General features: G+C 37.8%; 1 protein-coding gene and 2 pseudogenes across 5 annotated transcripts; 2 read left to right on the forward strand and 1 right to left on the reverse strand.

Moving 5' to 3' along the window:
• Positions 1-411: 411 nt before the first annotated feature.
• LOC149037424 (uncharacterized) lies at positions 412-5,086 on the forward strand (annotated as a pseudogene). Its single transcript, XR_016180758.1, has 4 exons — positions 412-553; positions 1,692-1,809; positions 2,545-3,310; positions 3,912-5,086. The product of XR_016180758.1 is annotated as an uncharacterized LOC149037424 (transcript).
• A 3,245-nt stretch (positions 5,087-8,331) lies between these two features.
• LOC149037425 (uncharacterized) lies at positions 8,332-17,487 on the forward strand. 3 transcript variants are annotated; one of them, XM_089188497.1, is made up of 10 exons: positions 8,354-8,590; positions 8,745-8,870; positions 10,199-10,319; positions 10,701-10,781; positions 11,241-11,322; positions 11,870-11,936; positions 12,258-12,841; positions 13,405-13,600; positions 14,347-15,113; positions 15,789-17,487. In XM_089188497.1, the coding sequence occupies exons 4-10, from the start codon at positions 10,728-10,730 to the stop codon at positions 16,478-16,480; spliced, it is 2,442 nt and encodes an 813-aa protein (XP_089044623.1). In that variant the 5' UTR covers positions 8,354-8,590; positions 8,745-8,870; positions 10,199-10,319; positions 10,701-10,727; the 3' UTR covers positions 16,481-17,487. The 3 variants fall into 3 exon arrangements, with proteins under 3 accessions (XP_089044622.1, XP_089044623.1, XP_089044625.1); XM_089188496.1 differs by lacking the exon at positions 10,199-10,319 and having other exon boundaries at positions 8,332-8,590; XM_089188499.1 differs by lacking the exons at positions 8,354-8,590; positions 8,745-8,870 and having other exon boundaries at positions 10,105-10,319.
• Positions 17,179-18,302, reverse strand: LOC149037426 (galactose-3-O-sulfotransferase 2-like; annotated as a pseudogene). Its single transcript, XR_016180759.1, has one exon. The product of XR_016180759.1 is annotated as a galactose-3-O-sulfotransferase 2-like (transcript).
• Positions 18,303-18,651: the final 349 nt, after the last annotated feature.

Raw genomic sequence — 18,651 nt, forward strand, 5'->3', positions numbered from 1 at the left:
ATTTTATGGACGCTCAGGATAGTTGAAGGAGCCAAAGTGTGATGATACACATCACCCAGAGATCTGTTCATACCAGTTAACCAAGTTAATGGAACATCATGTGTCTTGTGATGTGAAGGTATGTGGGTCTTCAGAGATTCAAATGGCTTCTGTGAATCCACAAATGGGAATAGCTGTTGATGACTGGGAAACAATACCAAAGAGAAAAGTTACTTTTAAAGTACAGGAGACAGTGAAAACAAACCTGGAAAGAGGATTTCATTTCTTGTTCCTTAGATGTGGACGTATTTTTCAAGCCTTGAGTTTTCCTCCTATCTTCCAGAAAAATGAAAATGATGAAGATATAGGGGCTGTTAATGTAAATTGTAAATGTTAATGGACTCTATCTCAAGACCACACTTCTATCGAACTATGCGAAAAGCCACAGAGGCTTTGAAGAAGATTAGTGAAGATTCTACAATCAAGACCATGTTCCTGGACTTTGAACTTGTTCAAAGCATTGCTCAACAGACTTTTGAAAACTTAATATCATTCTTTTATGGTGTTCTGGAAAGTGCGTTGACAAATTTATTTTCATTTGTTGTAAACTCATTCATAATTGTACAGTGCATCTAAATGTTTTCAGGGTTACCTTTGGCCACAAGCAAAAAGGACCTAGAAATGGGATCAAATGCGTGGTGACCACAAGGTCATTGTTCAATGAGTGGCAAGAGTAGTTGTCAACCCTCCCCTTAGTATGTGGTTGGCACCCCTCCCCTTAGTATGAGGTTGAAAACCCTCCATTTAAAATAATGAACAGAAATCCTGTATTTCCTGCCTAACAAGTTTCTTGAAAGTCTCCCCTCCCCCTCTAAACAGTGTTGCTTGATGGTTTCCATTTTTTAACATAAACACCAGCCCCAGACAACATTGAAATGGGGGAGAGGGGGAGATACAGGAGATACATGTAAATGAGCGACCGAAAGAATTCAAATTGTATTAGAGTGTGCCAAGACTTTAGCCACTCATTGTAGTGACAGTAAAATGAGACTACAGAAGAATTTCATCATGGGTAACAATTTAATCCTTGTGAAAAGACACTAGTTGTTGATCGATCATGAAGCTTTATTGACTAAGAGAGGCAGCTTTTTTTTTTCAGGACCAACTAAGAATCTCTCTTAGGGTTTTCCCCTTTACTCTCAGACTACTTGATCAACTGTTACTCCTGGGCACAAACCATTTGATTTCAACAGTAATTGCAAATTAATCAGACTCAATTTTGGTAAATCAAAATTTTGTTAAAGAGGGCACCTGAACAGAAACTTTTATTGATTAGTACCACACATGTTTATTGTATTGTTTCTTGTCTGAAACCTCATTGAAGCTGGCCAAGGATTAATACAAATTGCTTTTATTTGACCTTTTCACTCCTAAGATCTCATAAATAACTCTCCTCACTACCTGCGATACAGTTCTTGTGATGTTAGTTCAGTGAATTTGGTATTGGATCAATTAACAATCCCTAAATTGACTAATATTTTTCTTTATTCTCATTACTTGATACTGTATTGATATTCTGAAGAGAAATTCTGTCTTGGTCCCTCATGAGAGTTAAAGGGTTAACACCTCTCACACCACTACTACTCTACTACTACCATTTCTACTACTACTTCCTCTACTACGACTACTAAATTGTATTGTAAACTTATTAGATGACAATGAAGTAAGTGTATCTGGAAAGAATACAAAGGCTCCTTTGGGTGTGGAAGTGCTATATGGAGCCTTCAAAAAGTGGGGCTACCAGACGTTATTTCAAGAGGACCTTTGTTGGTATGATATATGGGGGAGTGTGTTAACAGATATTGATTTATTCTAAAATCATTGGTTTAGTCTAACCAGCCAAGTGGCTCAAGCTGCAGAAGCTGGTCACTGTGTCCTTATCAAGAAGCATCACAGAGTTAATTGCCTCCCTTTTTGAGTAGGCCCCGGCCAATTATAGTTCAGCCCCCGCTCGTTTCCTTCACAGTTTTCTTGTTACGTATTTAAATTACATGAAGGAGAAAAACAATATGACAGTAAAGTATTTTGCCCAAAATCACAAGATCCCCATACCCCAGGTACCAAAAGGAGATTAGGGCTAACCCAAGTTTAAATTTCAATCTGGGTAGCTTTTTTCCTTTGTTCGAGAGCCTTTTGGGAACAACTTCCTCTATTCTTTTTAGAGCATTTAATTATAAATTTGTAGACGAAAAGAATTATACTGAGTTTTCTTTTAAAGCTTTCAGATGTGAAATTATATCACACACTAACCCTGGGTATATTAACTTGGCTTTGAACAACCCAGCCTTGCTGAACTTTCAATCTCGAATCTAATCAGCAACAAACAAGAACTCCACTATAAGTATACTGAATGAGATAAATTTTGGCATGCAAAATCCTTAAAATAATGTAGAGGAGAACAAAGTTGGTCAAAATTTGTGTATTAACTCTAACTTCACACTTTGTTTTGTTAATGCTGCTTTGTAGTTGATGTGAGGTAATAAAGTGTGAACTATTTTAAATCAGGTGGAAAGAATTTCAGGAAAAGAGGGAACAAAAGATGGTGGACCTTCTAGGGATCACACATTTTTCCTGCACTGTGTTGGACAGAATTGGAAGGACCAATCACTACGACAGTCCTCAGAAAATTTGTCTTAATTGACAGTTTTACAGTTGGTACTTCTTCGACTACATAAGAAAGGTGTATACTGCCTTAGAAAACAACAGAAAAGCCAAACCATTGGTGTCGTACATGCATTTCAACACGGGACATGAGATGACAGGGAACCGGATGATCAACATGGATGTCGGCATAGCGAAGTTTTTCACAGTATGGCCTTGTTTCCAAACACTTTGACTCTGATTTTTTCGGACCATGGTCACAAAATGACTCCATTCATTTGCACTGAAAGGGGAAGGAGAGAGTTATTTGATCCAGCGTTCTTCATGATTGTCCCTGATGATGTTAAGGAAAAACTAGGACCCGAAAGGATGGGAGCCTTGATAACAAACCAAAAGCGCATATTTATGTTGTATGATGTTCACAAAGCACTCATGAGTTTGCACGATTCTCAGAGAAAGGACTCTAAGGATTATTCAGTTACAGGAATATTTTCAGAAATCCTAGCCAATCGCAATTGTGCAGACTTGTACATGCTCCCCTTAACAAGATGCTAATAGGAAGGTTTTGATGAAGCAATTCCTGTAAAGAATAATGCAGACGATCACAACTGGTTGGCAGAATTTGCCGTGGGATATATTAATGATGCTATTCAAAAGCAACACATGGACAGTAAGATGTGTTGTGTAATTTTTTTTTCTCTTTTCTCTGCAGCTAATGGGTTATGAAAGTAACATGCAGCTGCTGAAACAAATTGTCAGTCAAGCTACAATGCATTTTGATCAAATTGAAGGAAATGAAAGAGATGGGTGGGGTGTAATGAAGGAATGGAGAGAGTGGGGCTGTGTGTTAAGATAGTTGTGTTGGGGTGGGGTTTGGTGTCGTTAGACTGGTAGGGTGGGTACGATTAATTAAGATGAGGGTGGGGAGGTAAGGTTGAGGTTGGTTAGTGAGATGTGATGGAGTTAGACTGGCTGAAGTTTGGTCAAATAAAGTGAGGTTAGGTTGGGCGAGGTAAGATTGGAATAGCTAAGATGGGTAGAAGATCAATGTAATAACCGGACGAGAGCCGTAGTTAGATTGAATGATGTGAAGTTATTTGAGTAAAAAGTAGGTGAGGTGAGAGTGGTTGAAGTGAGCTGAGGTGAGGTTATCTGAGATGTAATAAGGTGAACCGAGAAGCGGTATAGGGAATTGTAGTGAGTTAAAATGCCTGATTCAAGAAACAAATTGCAATTTGGTTTGATTTTCATTTATTTTTCACTCTCGTCAGGAAGTGTTGACTCAAAGTATGGCTATGGAAACTGTCAGCGCTTGGTTGGAAAACCATTTGAAAAAGTTGTCAAACGATTTCGAGGAGAATACATCTTGACCACGATGGACATTCACGTGTTCCCTCCAGCCGGATTCACAGATGATGAAGTTTATCGAGTCTCTGTGAAACAGTTTGCCAAACCAAAGCAAGGATTATTTTTCCTTAGTTCTATCCGGCAAACGATGTACAACAAGTTCGCCTCATGTGCAGATACGTTCGTGGATATCAAGCTCTGTGCATGCACCGTAGAGCAAAACGCTGATGACCCTAGAAAGAAGTGTTATTTGGCAATGGAGTTCCACGCAAAATGTTTGGTTCGGACGCAATTGTGAAAGACTTGGATTCAAACTGTCTGTTATTCTTGCAACGGAATTTTGGGACCTTTTCATTTGGGTTAGAAGTTGCAAATGTTTGCACAAGTCGAACTTATAAATTTGAACTAACAGGCTCTATGGATCAAAGGATATTCTTTAGGACTTTGCCTATCAGACGAGAGCTATTCCCAAAGTCATTTCATTTTTTGACATCTGTGTATAAGTACATATCAGCAAGCAAGTGTGAAGGTTAAGAAGGATGGATCAAACACTTTCAATCTCAAAAAACAATTTAGGGATCTTTAGTGTGTCATGACAGATACAAGGGTGTTGCGTAGTTCGTGGTTTATTCAGAATGATGTATTAATTTATTTTGGATTTGTATAGAGAAGGCCTACTCTGGTACCTTAAGCAGCCTTAATTCGCCTCAAGTTCTTACTCCTGATGAATACCCAAACGCTTAAAAAAATTTGGAAAAGAGAATTCAGAAAGCTGAGAAGGCGGAAGAAGATGAGGTGTTGAGGGTTTTACTCCAATGAACGTCTCTTTGTGTTGACTGAATCTAAGGACGGATAATAAGAAATTGAGGAGGATTTGGGGATGAACAAGCGGTGAAGCAATACATTTAATACATCTGAGTGAAAGAATAAAATTGTAATGTTGATATTCTCTTGCTTTCTCCCAAGTAGAAACCACCAGAAAAGGCTTCCGTCATTGCCTTTGGCGAATTTCTGCATTCAAAGGCGCAAAATCCACTTGTAGATTGCACTTAATAAATGTGAAATCTTAGTGAAAGAAGACAATTGTAATGTTAATATTCTCTTGCCTTCTCCCAAGCAGAAACCACCAGAAAAAGGCTTCCGACATTGCCTTTGAATAATTGCTGCGTTCATAAGCGCACAATCTACTCGGTTGAATAGTTATTTGCAGATTTGCAAACAGACAATGTGAAGCAATGCGCTTAATAGATGTCACGTTATCTGAGTGAAATAATACAATTGTGATTTTAATATTCTCTTGCTTTGTCCCAAGCAGAAACCACCAGACAGGGCTCCCGAAATTGCCTTTGGCGAATTCCTGCGTTCAAACAGCATTTTCTTAGAATTGGTGTGTGGGTTCATCTTCATACTAGGTCACTTCGTGTGCCTTGACAGAGAATAACTTATTTATTGTATGTAAACTCGCAGAAAGAAATAATTACAAGGAACAAACAAGCACAGCTCTGCAGCTCTAGATTTTTTTAACTATATAGAAAGGTAAGACACTACTGGTTTGTACTTAGACATATTGTCGTCAACGTTTGAATAACTGAACTTTATTTGGAGCAAGGCTGATCGAAATAACTCCCAACTTGTTCCAACCGGGCTGCAAAAACGAAGTATGCTTAGATTTCGCTTTTCAAGAACTAAAAGTTTATGTATGACAAGACGCACTGACTTTGAACCAGTTCTGTTGAATTAAGTGCCCTTAAGTGCCACTCTCGTTGAGAGCGGTCTTCTCAACTTCCGGCCACCGTCGGAAATAAGGTTAATTTAATTTTTTGCCCACGAAAAGGAGTTAGGACACATGTTTCAAAAATAGTTTAGTTGTTCTCCAATTCTCTCTTTTTTGGCGTCGCCATAAGCCAAGAATAATTTTTGGCTAGACAACCCTTGTGGACAGCGATCGAAAAAGTAAATTTCACAGATTTTGTCCAGCACGCAGCGACTGCAATAATATGGCTCACGGAATTCTATCTTGCTAGAAGTTACAAGATGTATTCAGTTATTTCACTGACAAAATATGGAAACTTCACCTGAAGTATTTTTGATAACAGCGTAATCAGAGGAGACCCTTCTCTTCGACCTTAATTTGCATAGAAAAAGTTCACCAATTTGCACGAAAGAATTCTCAAAATTCAAGCGTTAATTGGGCTAAAAAAAGCATATCAGTGCATAGCTTATGCACCAAGGAGGTCGTCGATTGCCTCAAACCCGCGGGTATATCTCTAACTTTCATCCACCAACATCTTAACAGCAACGCAAGTCCACGAGTATGCTCACTTGCGCTCGTGTCAAAGTCATTTACATAATTCTGAAAATTGACCAAGATCTCTCTTTGACCGTTCTAACTTCGTTTGCTTATCCTCTACGTTGACGACTTTAGGTTTTCGTAACAACTGAATGGAGAATAGATGCCGAGTTGTCCTAAAACGTTACGTAAACGTGATCGGTCGTCACACTTGCGTGCTTGCGTGACTTAAAAGTAAACAAAGTCGATAATTTTCGTTCAAATATCAGGTCATGAACTACGCACAGTGCGTTAGTTAGATAACTGCGTAATGTGTGACTAACACAGTCTACAGACTGTACGATTTTACGCCACTACCTGCGTCGGTGCACATACTGTCAGATTTTAAACCGTTAACTAACGGCGTAAAACCTCGCAGTATGAATATATACCAACTGGAAGAATCAACGCCGTTAGTTACTAGCGTAAAATCTTACATATATACACCACTGACTGGAAGAAATGACGCCGTTAGTTACAGGCGTAAAATCTTACATTAATACTTTACCGACTGAATAAAATTACGTCGTTAACTACTAGCGTAAAATCTTACCGTATGTTAATAGCGGAAGTGTTTCTTCTTTTTTCTATTATGTTTTAGCGAGGTAACTTTAGTAAGTGGCGCGACAAATTTTCAGTCAAGCTTGAAAAGTGTTAGCTATTTTACGGAGGGTCTGGATGAGGGGGTACAAATGTCAGTTGTCAGTTAAAATGTCGGCCATTTATCAGTTCTCAGTTAGATTTTAGGCCATTTGTTAGTTGTCAGTTAAATGAATGTGAATAATTAATTTGGTGAGTTACTTATTACTTTCCGACCCTATTTTTGGCTAAAAAGGCAAATATAGCGTAAACTCGAAAATTAAGTCCAAAAGTTTAAAGTGTTGAAGTTAAAAAATTATTCGATAATTTGAGAGACCTTTCTTCGTGTTTTCGGCTTGTAGTTGTTTAATAGCAGGCGAAACACCTGTATCGCCAGCGCATCCGCTGCTTCACCATCATTGTGTGATAAGGATACTAGTTTACAACACGTTCCAAAAGGACTAAACGCTCTCAAGGTACAGCTTGGCTCTTACCATTTATAAAGTATAACTTTATTGAACTATAACTGTACCTCGCCAAATAACTTTGGCTCAGCATTTTCCTCATTTTTTTTTTCTTCAGTCAGTTTTAACCTCAGGTACCTTTTTTGACTGGCCATTACTAATTAAGACAGGCAAAGAGATGATATGTTTTATGCTCGAGGAAACTGTTATCACTTAATTTGTTTTACATGTAGTCTCTTACATCTAACTCTGGATATTTAGAATTTTTACACTTATTAAGATCTTCAGTATTTAATCAAATGGTTGAAGGATAATAATCTTGTTTGAAATGATTCCAATTGTGACTGCCTATTCAATAAATTATTTAGCTCTCAAAGGCACTGAGGGCGTGGTGGTAATTTGCGTCTGAATATTGGAGACGCGACGAAATTTGAGAGAAACAGTTCTCTAGAGTATTATCACAGGACTCAAAATGGGTAAACAAAAAATACAAGCTATAGAAGTCTGTAGATCAGCCTGACTGTCGAAAACGTGAAAAAGCTGTAGCACGCTCCCTTATTTAATCACAATTTATTCACTTGATTTGACGATTTTATTACAACGCTTCGGTTAACTCCCACTCACAACTCTCGGCTTATTCGAAGGAAACACACTCAGCGTTCCGTTGTAAGCACGTGGAACAGTGCCATGTATGGGGCGATATAACACGTGCCGCATACATGCTTGGTTGGGTATGTATAAACATGTTAATTTTTTGAAAGCTTAGAATAGCGAAAAATTAAAAACAATGAAAGGTTTAAGCAAGCAATGACTACTTAATGGTATTCTTTTCTCCGACAATTGAACTTCTGCTCCTAACTTATCAGTACTACCCTAATTTTCCGAGGTTTTGGGGCCTTGGGTCGATAGGAAATCCAGGCACAGAAGACACTTAGAAGTAAAATGACTGAGCATGCTCATCCAATTCCATCTGCTCTTGTACTCTTGGCCTCGATTTCAAGATGTAATATTCAACCCGTGAGGCGTTTGTCAATATGATTCAAATACATAAGGTGATGCTGTGCATCGTGTAAAGAGTTAATTCCAAGAAGAAGAATTTAACGCAGCAAATTTCTCTTCCGCAAAAACGTAGGAGGGGTTTGTGGCCTAGCCTTTGCGATTCGTTTGTGGATTATGAATTTCCCGTCTAGGGGAATCAAAATTGTGAGATAAAGCGACATCAGAGACCTTGGTAAGTTACTAAAGGACTTTAATCGAACTGTTTCATGGTTTCTAAGAGTGTATTGCGGTAACAAAATTATTCTCGAGTTCTTATCACCCTCTTGTTTGTTCGTTTGATTGTGGCATTTTTGTTTTGGTATGACGCTGTAGTCATTGTTTCGCAGAAATTGTGGACATATCATCAGCTGTGCATCCAAATTGTATCATTCATCGTCACCGAAGAAAGGGGGTAAATTTTGAGCCGACTATCAACGCTGACTCGTTCTCATTTTTCACAACAAAGAAGCAGTGTAGGTATTCCATCACTTTAATGTACCGCAATAATATTTATATTATTCAAGCAGGCTGTTTCAATCTCCTACGTGCCTCCTACACACGTCCGAAACTGAAACTGAAAAGGCTTTGTTGAGTTATTCCTTGGCGATTTATGGTTAGTTTTTCTAAACTTGGAGACCATTACTCGATGTTAAATTTACAAAACCTTGCGCATGGAGACAAGTTAATCGGTATTTTTTTCTACATATTTCATGGTTTTTCACACAAAAACTTACGCTTCCCTTGTATCAGCATTACCCAAATCCAGTTCTGATAAAAGAGCGGCGAACAAGCAATAATCTCTCTCTAAAATCGTTTTTTGGACGGAACAACCTTTCGCCATACATGTTGCAATGTTTGCTCCGCGTCTCAGAGATCTGTGCGCAAACATAAGTATCCGATTACTGGCAACTTTATCGTTAATACTCGCTTGTTTCCAATCGTCTTGGATGGCAACTGGGAAGGCGAACAAAGTCATGCCTGGATTAAAATTGTGAGACACATGCAGCGACATTACACGCGTTTAGTATGTTACGAAACGACATAATAATTTGAATTGAATCATACGCAATAATTGAAGAAGAAGAAGAAGCCTTAAAACCCTTCAACACATTAAATTTGTTATTGAAACCTATGCTGTAATTTCTATGGTTTCCAAAAGCGCGTTGCGGAAACAAATTAGTAATTTCGAATTGTTTCCACCGTTTAATTATGATGTAAAAAATCATTTTATTTCAGTTCCCGGAATGAGCTCTTTATTCCAGCAGTGAGCCGTTTTAAAGTCATTCGGCGACGTTCTCTTGTGATTGCTTTTGTCATAACATCGAGTATGGACAGACACCTACAAAAAAAATTTCAGCTTTTGGTACTTTTAGGTGCTTGAAAATCAACCTGCTATCAATAGAAGCCCTGAGCACAGTTACATTTAAGTCGGTATAAAAGTTCCATAAAATTATTGTTATATAAAAGTTGCTTCAATTGAGTTTTTAAAAGGTAGACAATATTGATGCTATATAAAATATGCTTAAAATTGATATTAACACATGTTAATATTAAAATTTTATACTTTAAATTAATGTTTATACTATATATCATCATCTTGAAAAACTATTGAAAACAATATAAGTGTGGAAGTAAAAAGATCTTTTAGCAATTTACATTCTGATAGCAAGTTAATAAAGCAGATCATTATTTCTTGTTACTTTCTAGTGAATCGTATTATAAATGCCAGGAGAATGCCTAACAGTTTTTTAGAATGTTGGTCTTCATCTGCGTTGCTTGCTTTTTATTATGAATTTTGTAGCATATACATCTATAATTGGAGGACTGATACTACCTCGTGCATTCAATATGCTAGGGTTGTGCCTAAATCCTACCAGCTAGAAATATGCCGGAGGAGCACTAGTGACAAGTTTCTAAGTCGGGTGATTATCAGTAATACCAACAGTGAAGTGATGTGATTGAACCAGACATGAACATTATAATATGCTTTACATGTGAATAATACATTGTTGAGTTTAAATCAAGGATATTTTTCTAAATATCATGTGACTGTTTCCTTCATCCTTGTCGATCTTAAGTTTCTTGTTCAGCAGAGTTTTAGCTTAACACTGTAGCCACTAAGACCTGCGCTTGTAAAGGTAAACAAAACTTAAGAAAAGTATTGCCACTATACTGCCCCTTGTCATAGTGCTTCTGGTTAGAAAGATCCCAAGATGAAGTTTCTACTGTCTTGTACCTCTAGCTGGTAGTTTCTCAGGAGGCTCAAAAAATACTACCATTAAATCTTTCTGGTTTCATTTCAGACTCTCTCTTAGGTTATAAACACCATTATGATCCTTTCCAAACTGGTTAGAACTCGTTTATTAAGATGTCGAGTGTGTCTGGTGAGTGAATTTTTCTTGAATTTTTTTCATTTTATTCAATTATGTTGATAATATAGGCATTTAGGATAGGAACCAGGGCTACCTGACCCTCTTTGTAAAAAGGTTTATGAACAATATTTAGAAGATTTTAAACATTCACAGGCATCTAGAAAAGATACATGTAAAAGTTAGTGTTTATGGTTTATACTCAAGGATAGGAGAGCCTCCGTAAGTGAGGAAGCAACTATAGTAATCCATCAAACTGAGAAGTCTTGGACACGAAGACACCAGCATGCAGTCAACACTATCCTTTACCATTGAGAAAAAAATTTTGGAGGAAATAACTGTATATACTCTAATCTCGACTATCACAATCCATAACCTCAGGAAACTTACAATTGCTTAAAACTTCCTGAAGACCTTTCCATTTAGTCTCTGGTGGATTAATTTTGATATTTGCCATTTCCATTCTCCACCTAGCTTGCCTTTCTTGTGTTAGCTCTGTGGGTACTTTTGATTGTGCAGTGGTTGAAGATGAATCCTACTAAGAGAAATCTTTCAGGTAAAAAAATGTCTTTGGTTAAGACTGCAATCCTTCTGAAGGCAGGAGAACACTGCAGTTTTAATTATTTGTCAGAATAGGGAAATAAAAAAAGAAGTTCCATTTTGGTGCCTCTCTTTTTTTGTTTCACGTGTTGCTCCATAGTGAGTTATGCAATAGGGCAGGCAAACCCACAGGCTAAATCCACAAATTTTGTGCATAGGGTGTTATTGAAGTCAGGTCTTACAAAAACTTTACTTACAACCTTTACACCCTAACACCAGTGAGCATGTTCTCCATGCTGTTCGCTGTACATTTCCTAAGATGCTGACAAGAAGAATTTGTTTAACAATCAAGAGCTTCTTTAGTTGGTGATCATTCCCTTTATTCTTGTGACCTTAATCTGTGATTCATGGGTGATGTTGTAAGGAGAAATTAGGTGTTAGTCACTCTTAGGGGTACAAAGGGTTAAAACAGAAGTTCTAGTGAATGTGAAAACCATAAAAGCCTTTGCAAATAAATTTTCAATCGTCAGAACCAATAGATTGATGTTAAATTTGTGTTGCAGAAATCTTTCCCAGCCATGAAAACTTATCTGGTATGGAAGAAAATGGAATCAAGTGCAAGCCTCACAGGTAGAAAGAGGCATAATTAATGCTTTACTTCAGTGTTAAGGCTTAATTATATATCCAGCCATCAAGCTGTGTGAACACATTAACCAGAGTCTGGAGACAGACCTCGTTATGTGACCCTCAGTGTCACATGAAAAAGTTGCTACTGACTTGGAAACGTTACCCAAGGACAAGGTTAATTATCTTATTTTTTGCTTCCTTGTTAAGTGAGAGTGTAAGGATTTGTTCCTCAGGAAAAGTGTTGTTTTCTTAGAAAGGTATGGTAATAAATTTGAAGGCAGTGGTTTACAGCACAACCTCACCTGAAAATTAATTCTTTTTTAGGCCAGACAAAAGTGGCCAAGAACAAATTCTTAAATTTTATGGACGTCTAGGACAGTTGGAGGAGCCAAAGTGTGACGATACAAATCACCCAGAGATCTGTTCATACCAGTTAACCAAGTTAATGGAACATCATGTGTCTTGTGATGTGAAATTGTGTGGGTCTTCAGAGATTCAAATGGCTTCTGTGAATCCAAAAATGGGAAAAGCTGTTGATGACTGGGAAACATTGCCAAACGAAAAAGTTACTTATAAAGTACAGGAGGCAGTGAAAACAAACCTGGAAAATGGATTTAATTTCTTGTTCCTTAAATGTGGGAACATTTATCAAGCCTTGAGTTTTCCTCCCATCTTTAAGGAAAATGAAAATGCTGAAGACAGAAGTGCTATAAATGTAAATATTATTATGTTGGACTCTATCTCAAGACCACACTTCTATCGAACTATGCGAAAAGCCACAGAAGCTTTGAAGAAGATTAGTGAAGATCCTAAAATCAAGTCCACATATTTGGACTTTGAACTTGTTCAAAGCATTGGTCAACAGACTTTTGAAAACTTGAGACCATTCTTCAGCGGTGTTCTGAAAGGTGTGTTTGCAAAATTTTTCACTGTTTATAATTTATTAGTGATTGCTTGTTTACAGTTTGCTTGGTGAAAAAGTTTGCCATAAGTGAAAAAGGTTCGAGTAGTAAGGGCCAATTTAAAGGAGATTGTCAACATAAGTAGCCATTAAATTTAAATATTCTGGACTAACATTAGTTGTGGATCATGGGTTCTGATCATCTAATGAAAGGTAGAAGTCTTGAAAAGAATCAACTGTTGCTCAAAGCTACTATTTCAACAACCTTAGTAGAAGTTATCATCAAAGTCAGATGACTCAATGATTATGTCTGCTCAGGTTCTCAAAATATTTTCAACTCCCTGCTATCAACAACAGTCCTTTTTCAGAACCACTCTTACCCAGACTTATAAACCACATGACCAGTGCTATTGAAAATTATACTCGGTTTCTTACTTGTCTTAAACCTGATTAAAGTCGACCACAGGTAAATTATTAGGATTGCCACTACTGCTGCTACTGCTAGTGCTACTACTGCTGTTGCTACCAATATTAATACCAAGATTAATCTTTTTTTGGTAAATTTATCAGATGACAATGAAGTCAGTGTCTCTGCAAGCAATAAAAATGCTCCTTTGGGTGTGGAAGTGCTATATGGGGCTGTAAAAAAGTGGGGCTATCAGACACTCTTTCAAGAGGACCTTTGCTGGTATGATATATGGGGAAGTGCATTAACAGATAATGAAAGGAGAAAAATTCCTAAAACAAATTCTGAATTTAGAGAGAGGTGAGTAACGTGTAGAATCATAGTTATTAATTTGTTTGGAGTCAATAAGGGCATTCTTCTCTCTTTCAAAAAAGAAAGAAAGGTCCAGTTTCACCAGCCAAGTGGCCCCAAACCGCAGAAGCTGATCCCCATATTGTTATCATGAAGCGTCAAGGACTATTGCTTCTTCATACAGATGGACCACTAGTCCATTATAGGTAAACCCCAGCTGGTTTCCTGACAGTTTCTTGCTCAAGGTATTGAAATTATAGGGAGGAGAAAAGCACTACGAGAGTAAAAATCATACCATCCACATCCCAGTTAACCAAAGTTTCCAGTAAGACATCTTTCCATCATGAGTAGATATGATGAGCGATGAACAAGAACTGCTTTATAAGTATAACATGTAATGAATAAGGAATTCTGGTCTGCAAAATATTCACAACAATGTCAATTAGATAAGAATAGGTGAATAATTGGATATTGACCCCTTAACTCCCAAAATATGATTGCTAATTCTCCCCTCTTGCTGCTACACATTTCCTTTAAGTTACAAGAATTTGGTGTTAGATAGAGATAACAACCTCTACCTGATATATTTGAATATTCTCATTACCTGTTTGCTGGATAGTGCGTAAATATAATAGGGAGAACTTACATGTTAATCACCTCTGGGAGTTAAAGAGTTAACTTTAACTTTACATTTTTTGTCGCTAATGCACTATTATTGGTCAGAGTGGTAATTAGTGTTAACTATTTCAAATCAGGTGGAAAGAATTTCAGGAAAAGATGGCAAAGAAAATGGTTGACCATTTTGGGATTACACATTTTTCCTGCACGCTGTTGAACAGAATTGGAAGGACCAATCACTATGACAATCCTCAGAAAATTTGTCTTAATGGGCAGTTTTACAGTTGGTACTTCTTTGACTACATAAGAAAGGTGTATACTGCCTTAGAAAACAACAGAAAAGCCAAACCATTGGTCTCATACATGCATTTCAACACGGGACATGAGATGACAGGGAAACGAATGATCAACATGGATGCCAGCATGGCAAAGTTTTTCACAGATATGGCCTTGTTTCCAAACACTTTGACCGTGATTTTTTCAGACCATGGTCACAAAATGACTCCATTCAGTTACACTGAAGAGGGAAGGAGAGAGTTATTTGATCCAGCCTTCTTCATGATTGTCCCTGATGGTGTTAAAGAGAAACTGGGTCCAGAAAGGATGGAAGCTTTGGTAACAAACCAAAAGCGCATCTTTATGTTGTATGATGTTCACAAAGCACTCATGAGTTTGCATGATTCTCAAGAGAAGGACTCTAGGAATTATTCAGTTTCAGGGATATTTTCAGAGATTTCGGCCAACCGCACTTGTGCAGACTTGTACATGCTTCCCTTGACAAGATGCAAATGTGAAGGTTTTGATGAAGAAATTCCTTTAAAGGATAATGCAGACGATCAGATGTGGTTAGCAGAATTTGCTCTAGGACATATCAATGATGCTATTCAAAAACAACACATGAGTGGTAAGATGTGCAGTGTTATTTGTTCTCTGTTAATTCTGCTTTTAATTGGCAGTGAAAGTAAAGTACTGCTACTGAAACAAAAGCCCAATGAAGTTTTGATCAAATTGTAGAAAGCTAGGGTGAGTTGAGGCAGGGTGGGGTGAGGGAAAGTTAGATGAGGGAATAAAAGAGATGAGTTCTGTGGGTTAGGCAGGGTTTGATTATACTGGTTGGGATGAGGTTTGGTACAGTAGGACTGGTAGGGTGGGTACTGTTACACACTGTAGTTGAGATGAGGGTGGAACAGGGTAGATGTGATAAGGTGGGTTGATAGAGAGAAGATGCATAAGATAAAATGGAGTCAGGTTAGGCTTCTGAAACAAAAACAAGGTGAAGTTATTTGAGGCGAGATGTAATGTGGTGAAGATGAGTGAGGAAAGATTAGGTGAGGTGTGTTGGGTTGAAGTGACAAGTAATGAGGAGAGGTGAGGAAATATTATTAAAGCTGTCGTGGTTTGAAGTGACTGAAATGAGCTGACCTGAGGTAAGGAAAGATCATTTGAGGTGTGTTGGGGTAAGATGAACCAGACCTTAACCCTAACCCTATGGGGAACTGCTGTGAGATGATACTCCTGACTCTAAGAAACGAAGTCCATTTAATTTCCTTTTTATTTATTTTTCACGCATTTTCGTCAGGAAATGGTGATTCAAAGAATAACTATGGCTATGGAAACTGCCAGCGCTTGGTTGGAAAATCATTTGAGAAGGTTTTCAAACGATTCCGGGGAGAATACATCTTGACCACGATGGACATTCACGTGATCCCTCCAGCCGGATTCACAGAGGATGAAGTTTATCGAGTCTCTGTCAAACAGTTTGCCAAACCACAACAAGGAGTATTTTTTCTCAGTTCTGTCCGGGTAACAATGTATAACAAGTTTGCCTTGTGTGCAGATAAGTCCGTGGATATTAAGCTCTGCGCATGCTCCAAAGAGCAAACCGCAGACGCCAAGATGAAAGAAGTGTTGTTTGACAATGGAGTTCCTCGCCAAATGTTTGGTTCGGACACAATTGTGAGAGACTTGGATTCAAACTGTTTGTTATTCTTGCGACGGAATCATGGGACGTTTTCATTTGGGTTAGAAGTTGCAAATGTTTGCACAAGTCGAACTTATAAATTTGAACTAACAGGCTCAATGGATCAAAGGATATTTTCCAAGACTTTGCCCATTGGGCTGGAATTATTCCCAAAGACGTTTAGTTTTTTGACTTCTGTCAACAAATACCTCTCAAAAGTAAACGAGCCGTTAGGATTGAAAGCAAGTGTGAAAGTTAAGAAGGATGGATCAAACACCTTTACTGATTTGGGGATTTTCAGTGTTACATGACAGTAAATATAGTTTTCAAACCGTGAGAAAATTATTCCTCCGGACAAGACAAGGGAAACTTCATCTGTACATAAAGATCTTAAACACTTCAATTCCGTGTATTTACATTTTCTTTTAGCCAACTTTATGCTATTTGATTTATGAACTTGTTTGTTATTTTTTGTGACAAAGCCATTGTTGTTACTCGAATGATAAAACGCTGTTTATACTAATGAGATTTGTTTGCTCGTTGCAGTCGCTAGTGTAGAAATTCCTCGTGACCCAATTTTTAGCTGACCAGAAATGGATGTTTGGAGGTCAAAAATGTTATGAAAATAGGGAAATACAGACACTTAGAGTAAGAGGTAAACTTACCTTACTGTTACATGAATCTGTTTACAATCTCGTAGTAATTTGGATCAGCCTGAACACAGCGGTCAAGCGTAGGACATGCGCGATGGGATTACGTTTGACCGGCCGCAAATTTCACGCACAACATTTCTAAAGCGGAATATATCTCTGTCTTGCAAAGAAAGAAAATTGAGACGTTCATATTAATCGGTAACGTCCTTCGCTACCAGTATGAGAAAACAAAAAATAGGGAAAAGGAAAAAGTTGAGAGTTTTTCGAACTTACAGCTCATTCAAGTACGTCTTTTTGTCATTTAATTTGACTTTCTGTTTTGAAATGTTTTGACATCCGACCCACACAAACACTCCCTATGTGTTTTCGGGTTTTCTAAATATCCATAGAGATAATTTAATTTCACCACGAAATATGCAAAATATATAACTTGCATTGAAAGTCTCTTGGCTACTTTGTACAGGAACATATTTATAATCGCTCGTTGCGTCCCAACTAACTTTTTCTTGATCATCCTCATTTGGTGTTGCGCGTTGAATACCAACTAACTTTGCTACTCGCTTGTTCCTTAAATATACCAGATAGTTATCTTCAGTTCTTGTCATTCTTTCACATTTTTGTATTAGATCAGAAGACAAATCCGACCTTAAAGTGAAACCTTTCGCATACTTGTTGCCATACATTAACTGCTTACTTGGCTTGTCTTCAAAACATTTACCTTTAAGTTCCTGTTTCATTTCACGTAAGTTCGTAAGATCGTCGTAGAAGTCTTTTCCTTCCCTTTCGATTCTTTTCTAAAGAGTTGGTTAAGGTGTTCGTACAGCAACACGTCGGCTTTGTTCCACCGTTTGATGTTCTCTTACGTATCATCTGATATGTCAGTAGCTTTGTCCTTGTCAAGCCGTTCGTTTGTTTTTACAAAAAGTACATCGTCCAATTCCCAGCATAGTAATCGCTTCATAAGAACCACAGAATCGTCAAAATAGTCTGCGATTAAAACCAAATCAAACTCTTCTTCCAAGAATTCAACGTACTCTTTAATGGCTTTGGAATTGGACTTGGAATCCAAACCTAGCTCAAACATTTGCGGATTTCTGGCTAAAAGAGAACTTCCTCTTTTTCTGAGGATATTAAATCCTATTCCATTCTTTAGAAAGGCTTTCAATGATTCAGATGGATCTGTCCCAAAACCGAATACAGTTCCGATTTGCGTGACGATTGTCACATATTTGCTGGCGTCTTTTGGAAACAAATAGTTGATGGCTTTCTTATTGAATCTTGTGTGACTGCAAAGAAAATTCGGGCGCGTTCCATCGAAAGCGAGAGCTTGTCTAATGCGGAATTGCATCGGCCATCCAATCAGAGTGCCCGAGCCAAGAACAAAGGAAAGATCTCGAGAATCGCCATAACGAAAGAAAATGTTCGAAATTATGCTTGAACCTGCTTTGTGTGCTTTGAGAAAAACAACATAGTGTTCCGAGTATCAATTGGTGGCTGCCTCTGTCCTTGATTGTTCTGAAAAAAGAAAGAAAAAAATTTGTCTTGTTAGAAGTTTTGGCAGGTGTAAGTATCACTAATTACTGTATTATCCAACTGCACCACGTAGAATGCAAATAACGCGCGAATCAAGTACAGATATTTTCCCACTTTTTATGAAATGCGCATGAAATAAAGCAGTTGGACAATAGATAATTTTGACTCGCCCTGCGGGCGATACGACACAACTCGTGAAAATACCCAGCGGTACTACACACCAAACTTCTAATAAATATATGTATTTATCTTGGTATTGTGTTGTTTCTTACGAGCTTGGAATTTAGTTCAACTAT

The sequence above is a fragment of the Pocillopora damicornis genome, chromosome 11, assembly GCF_964200805.1.
Source record: "Pocillopora damicornis chromosome 11, jaPocDami1.2, whole genome shotgun sequence".
NCBI lineage: Eukaryota > Metazoa > Cnidaria > Anthozoa > Scleractinia > Pocilloporidae > Pocillopora > Pocillopora damicornis.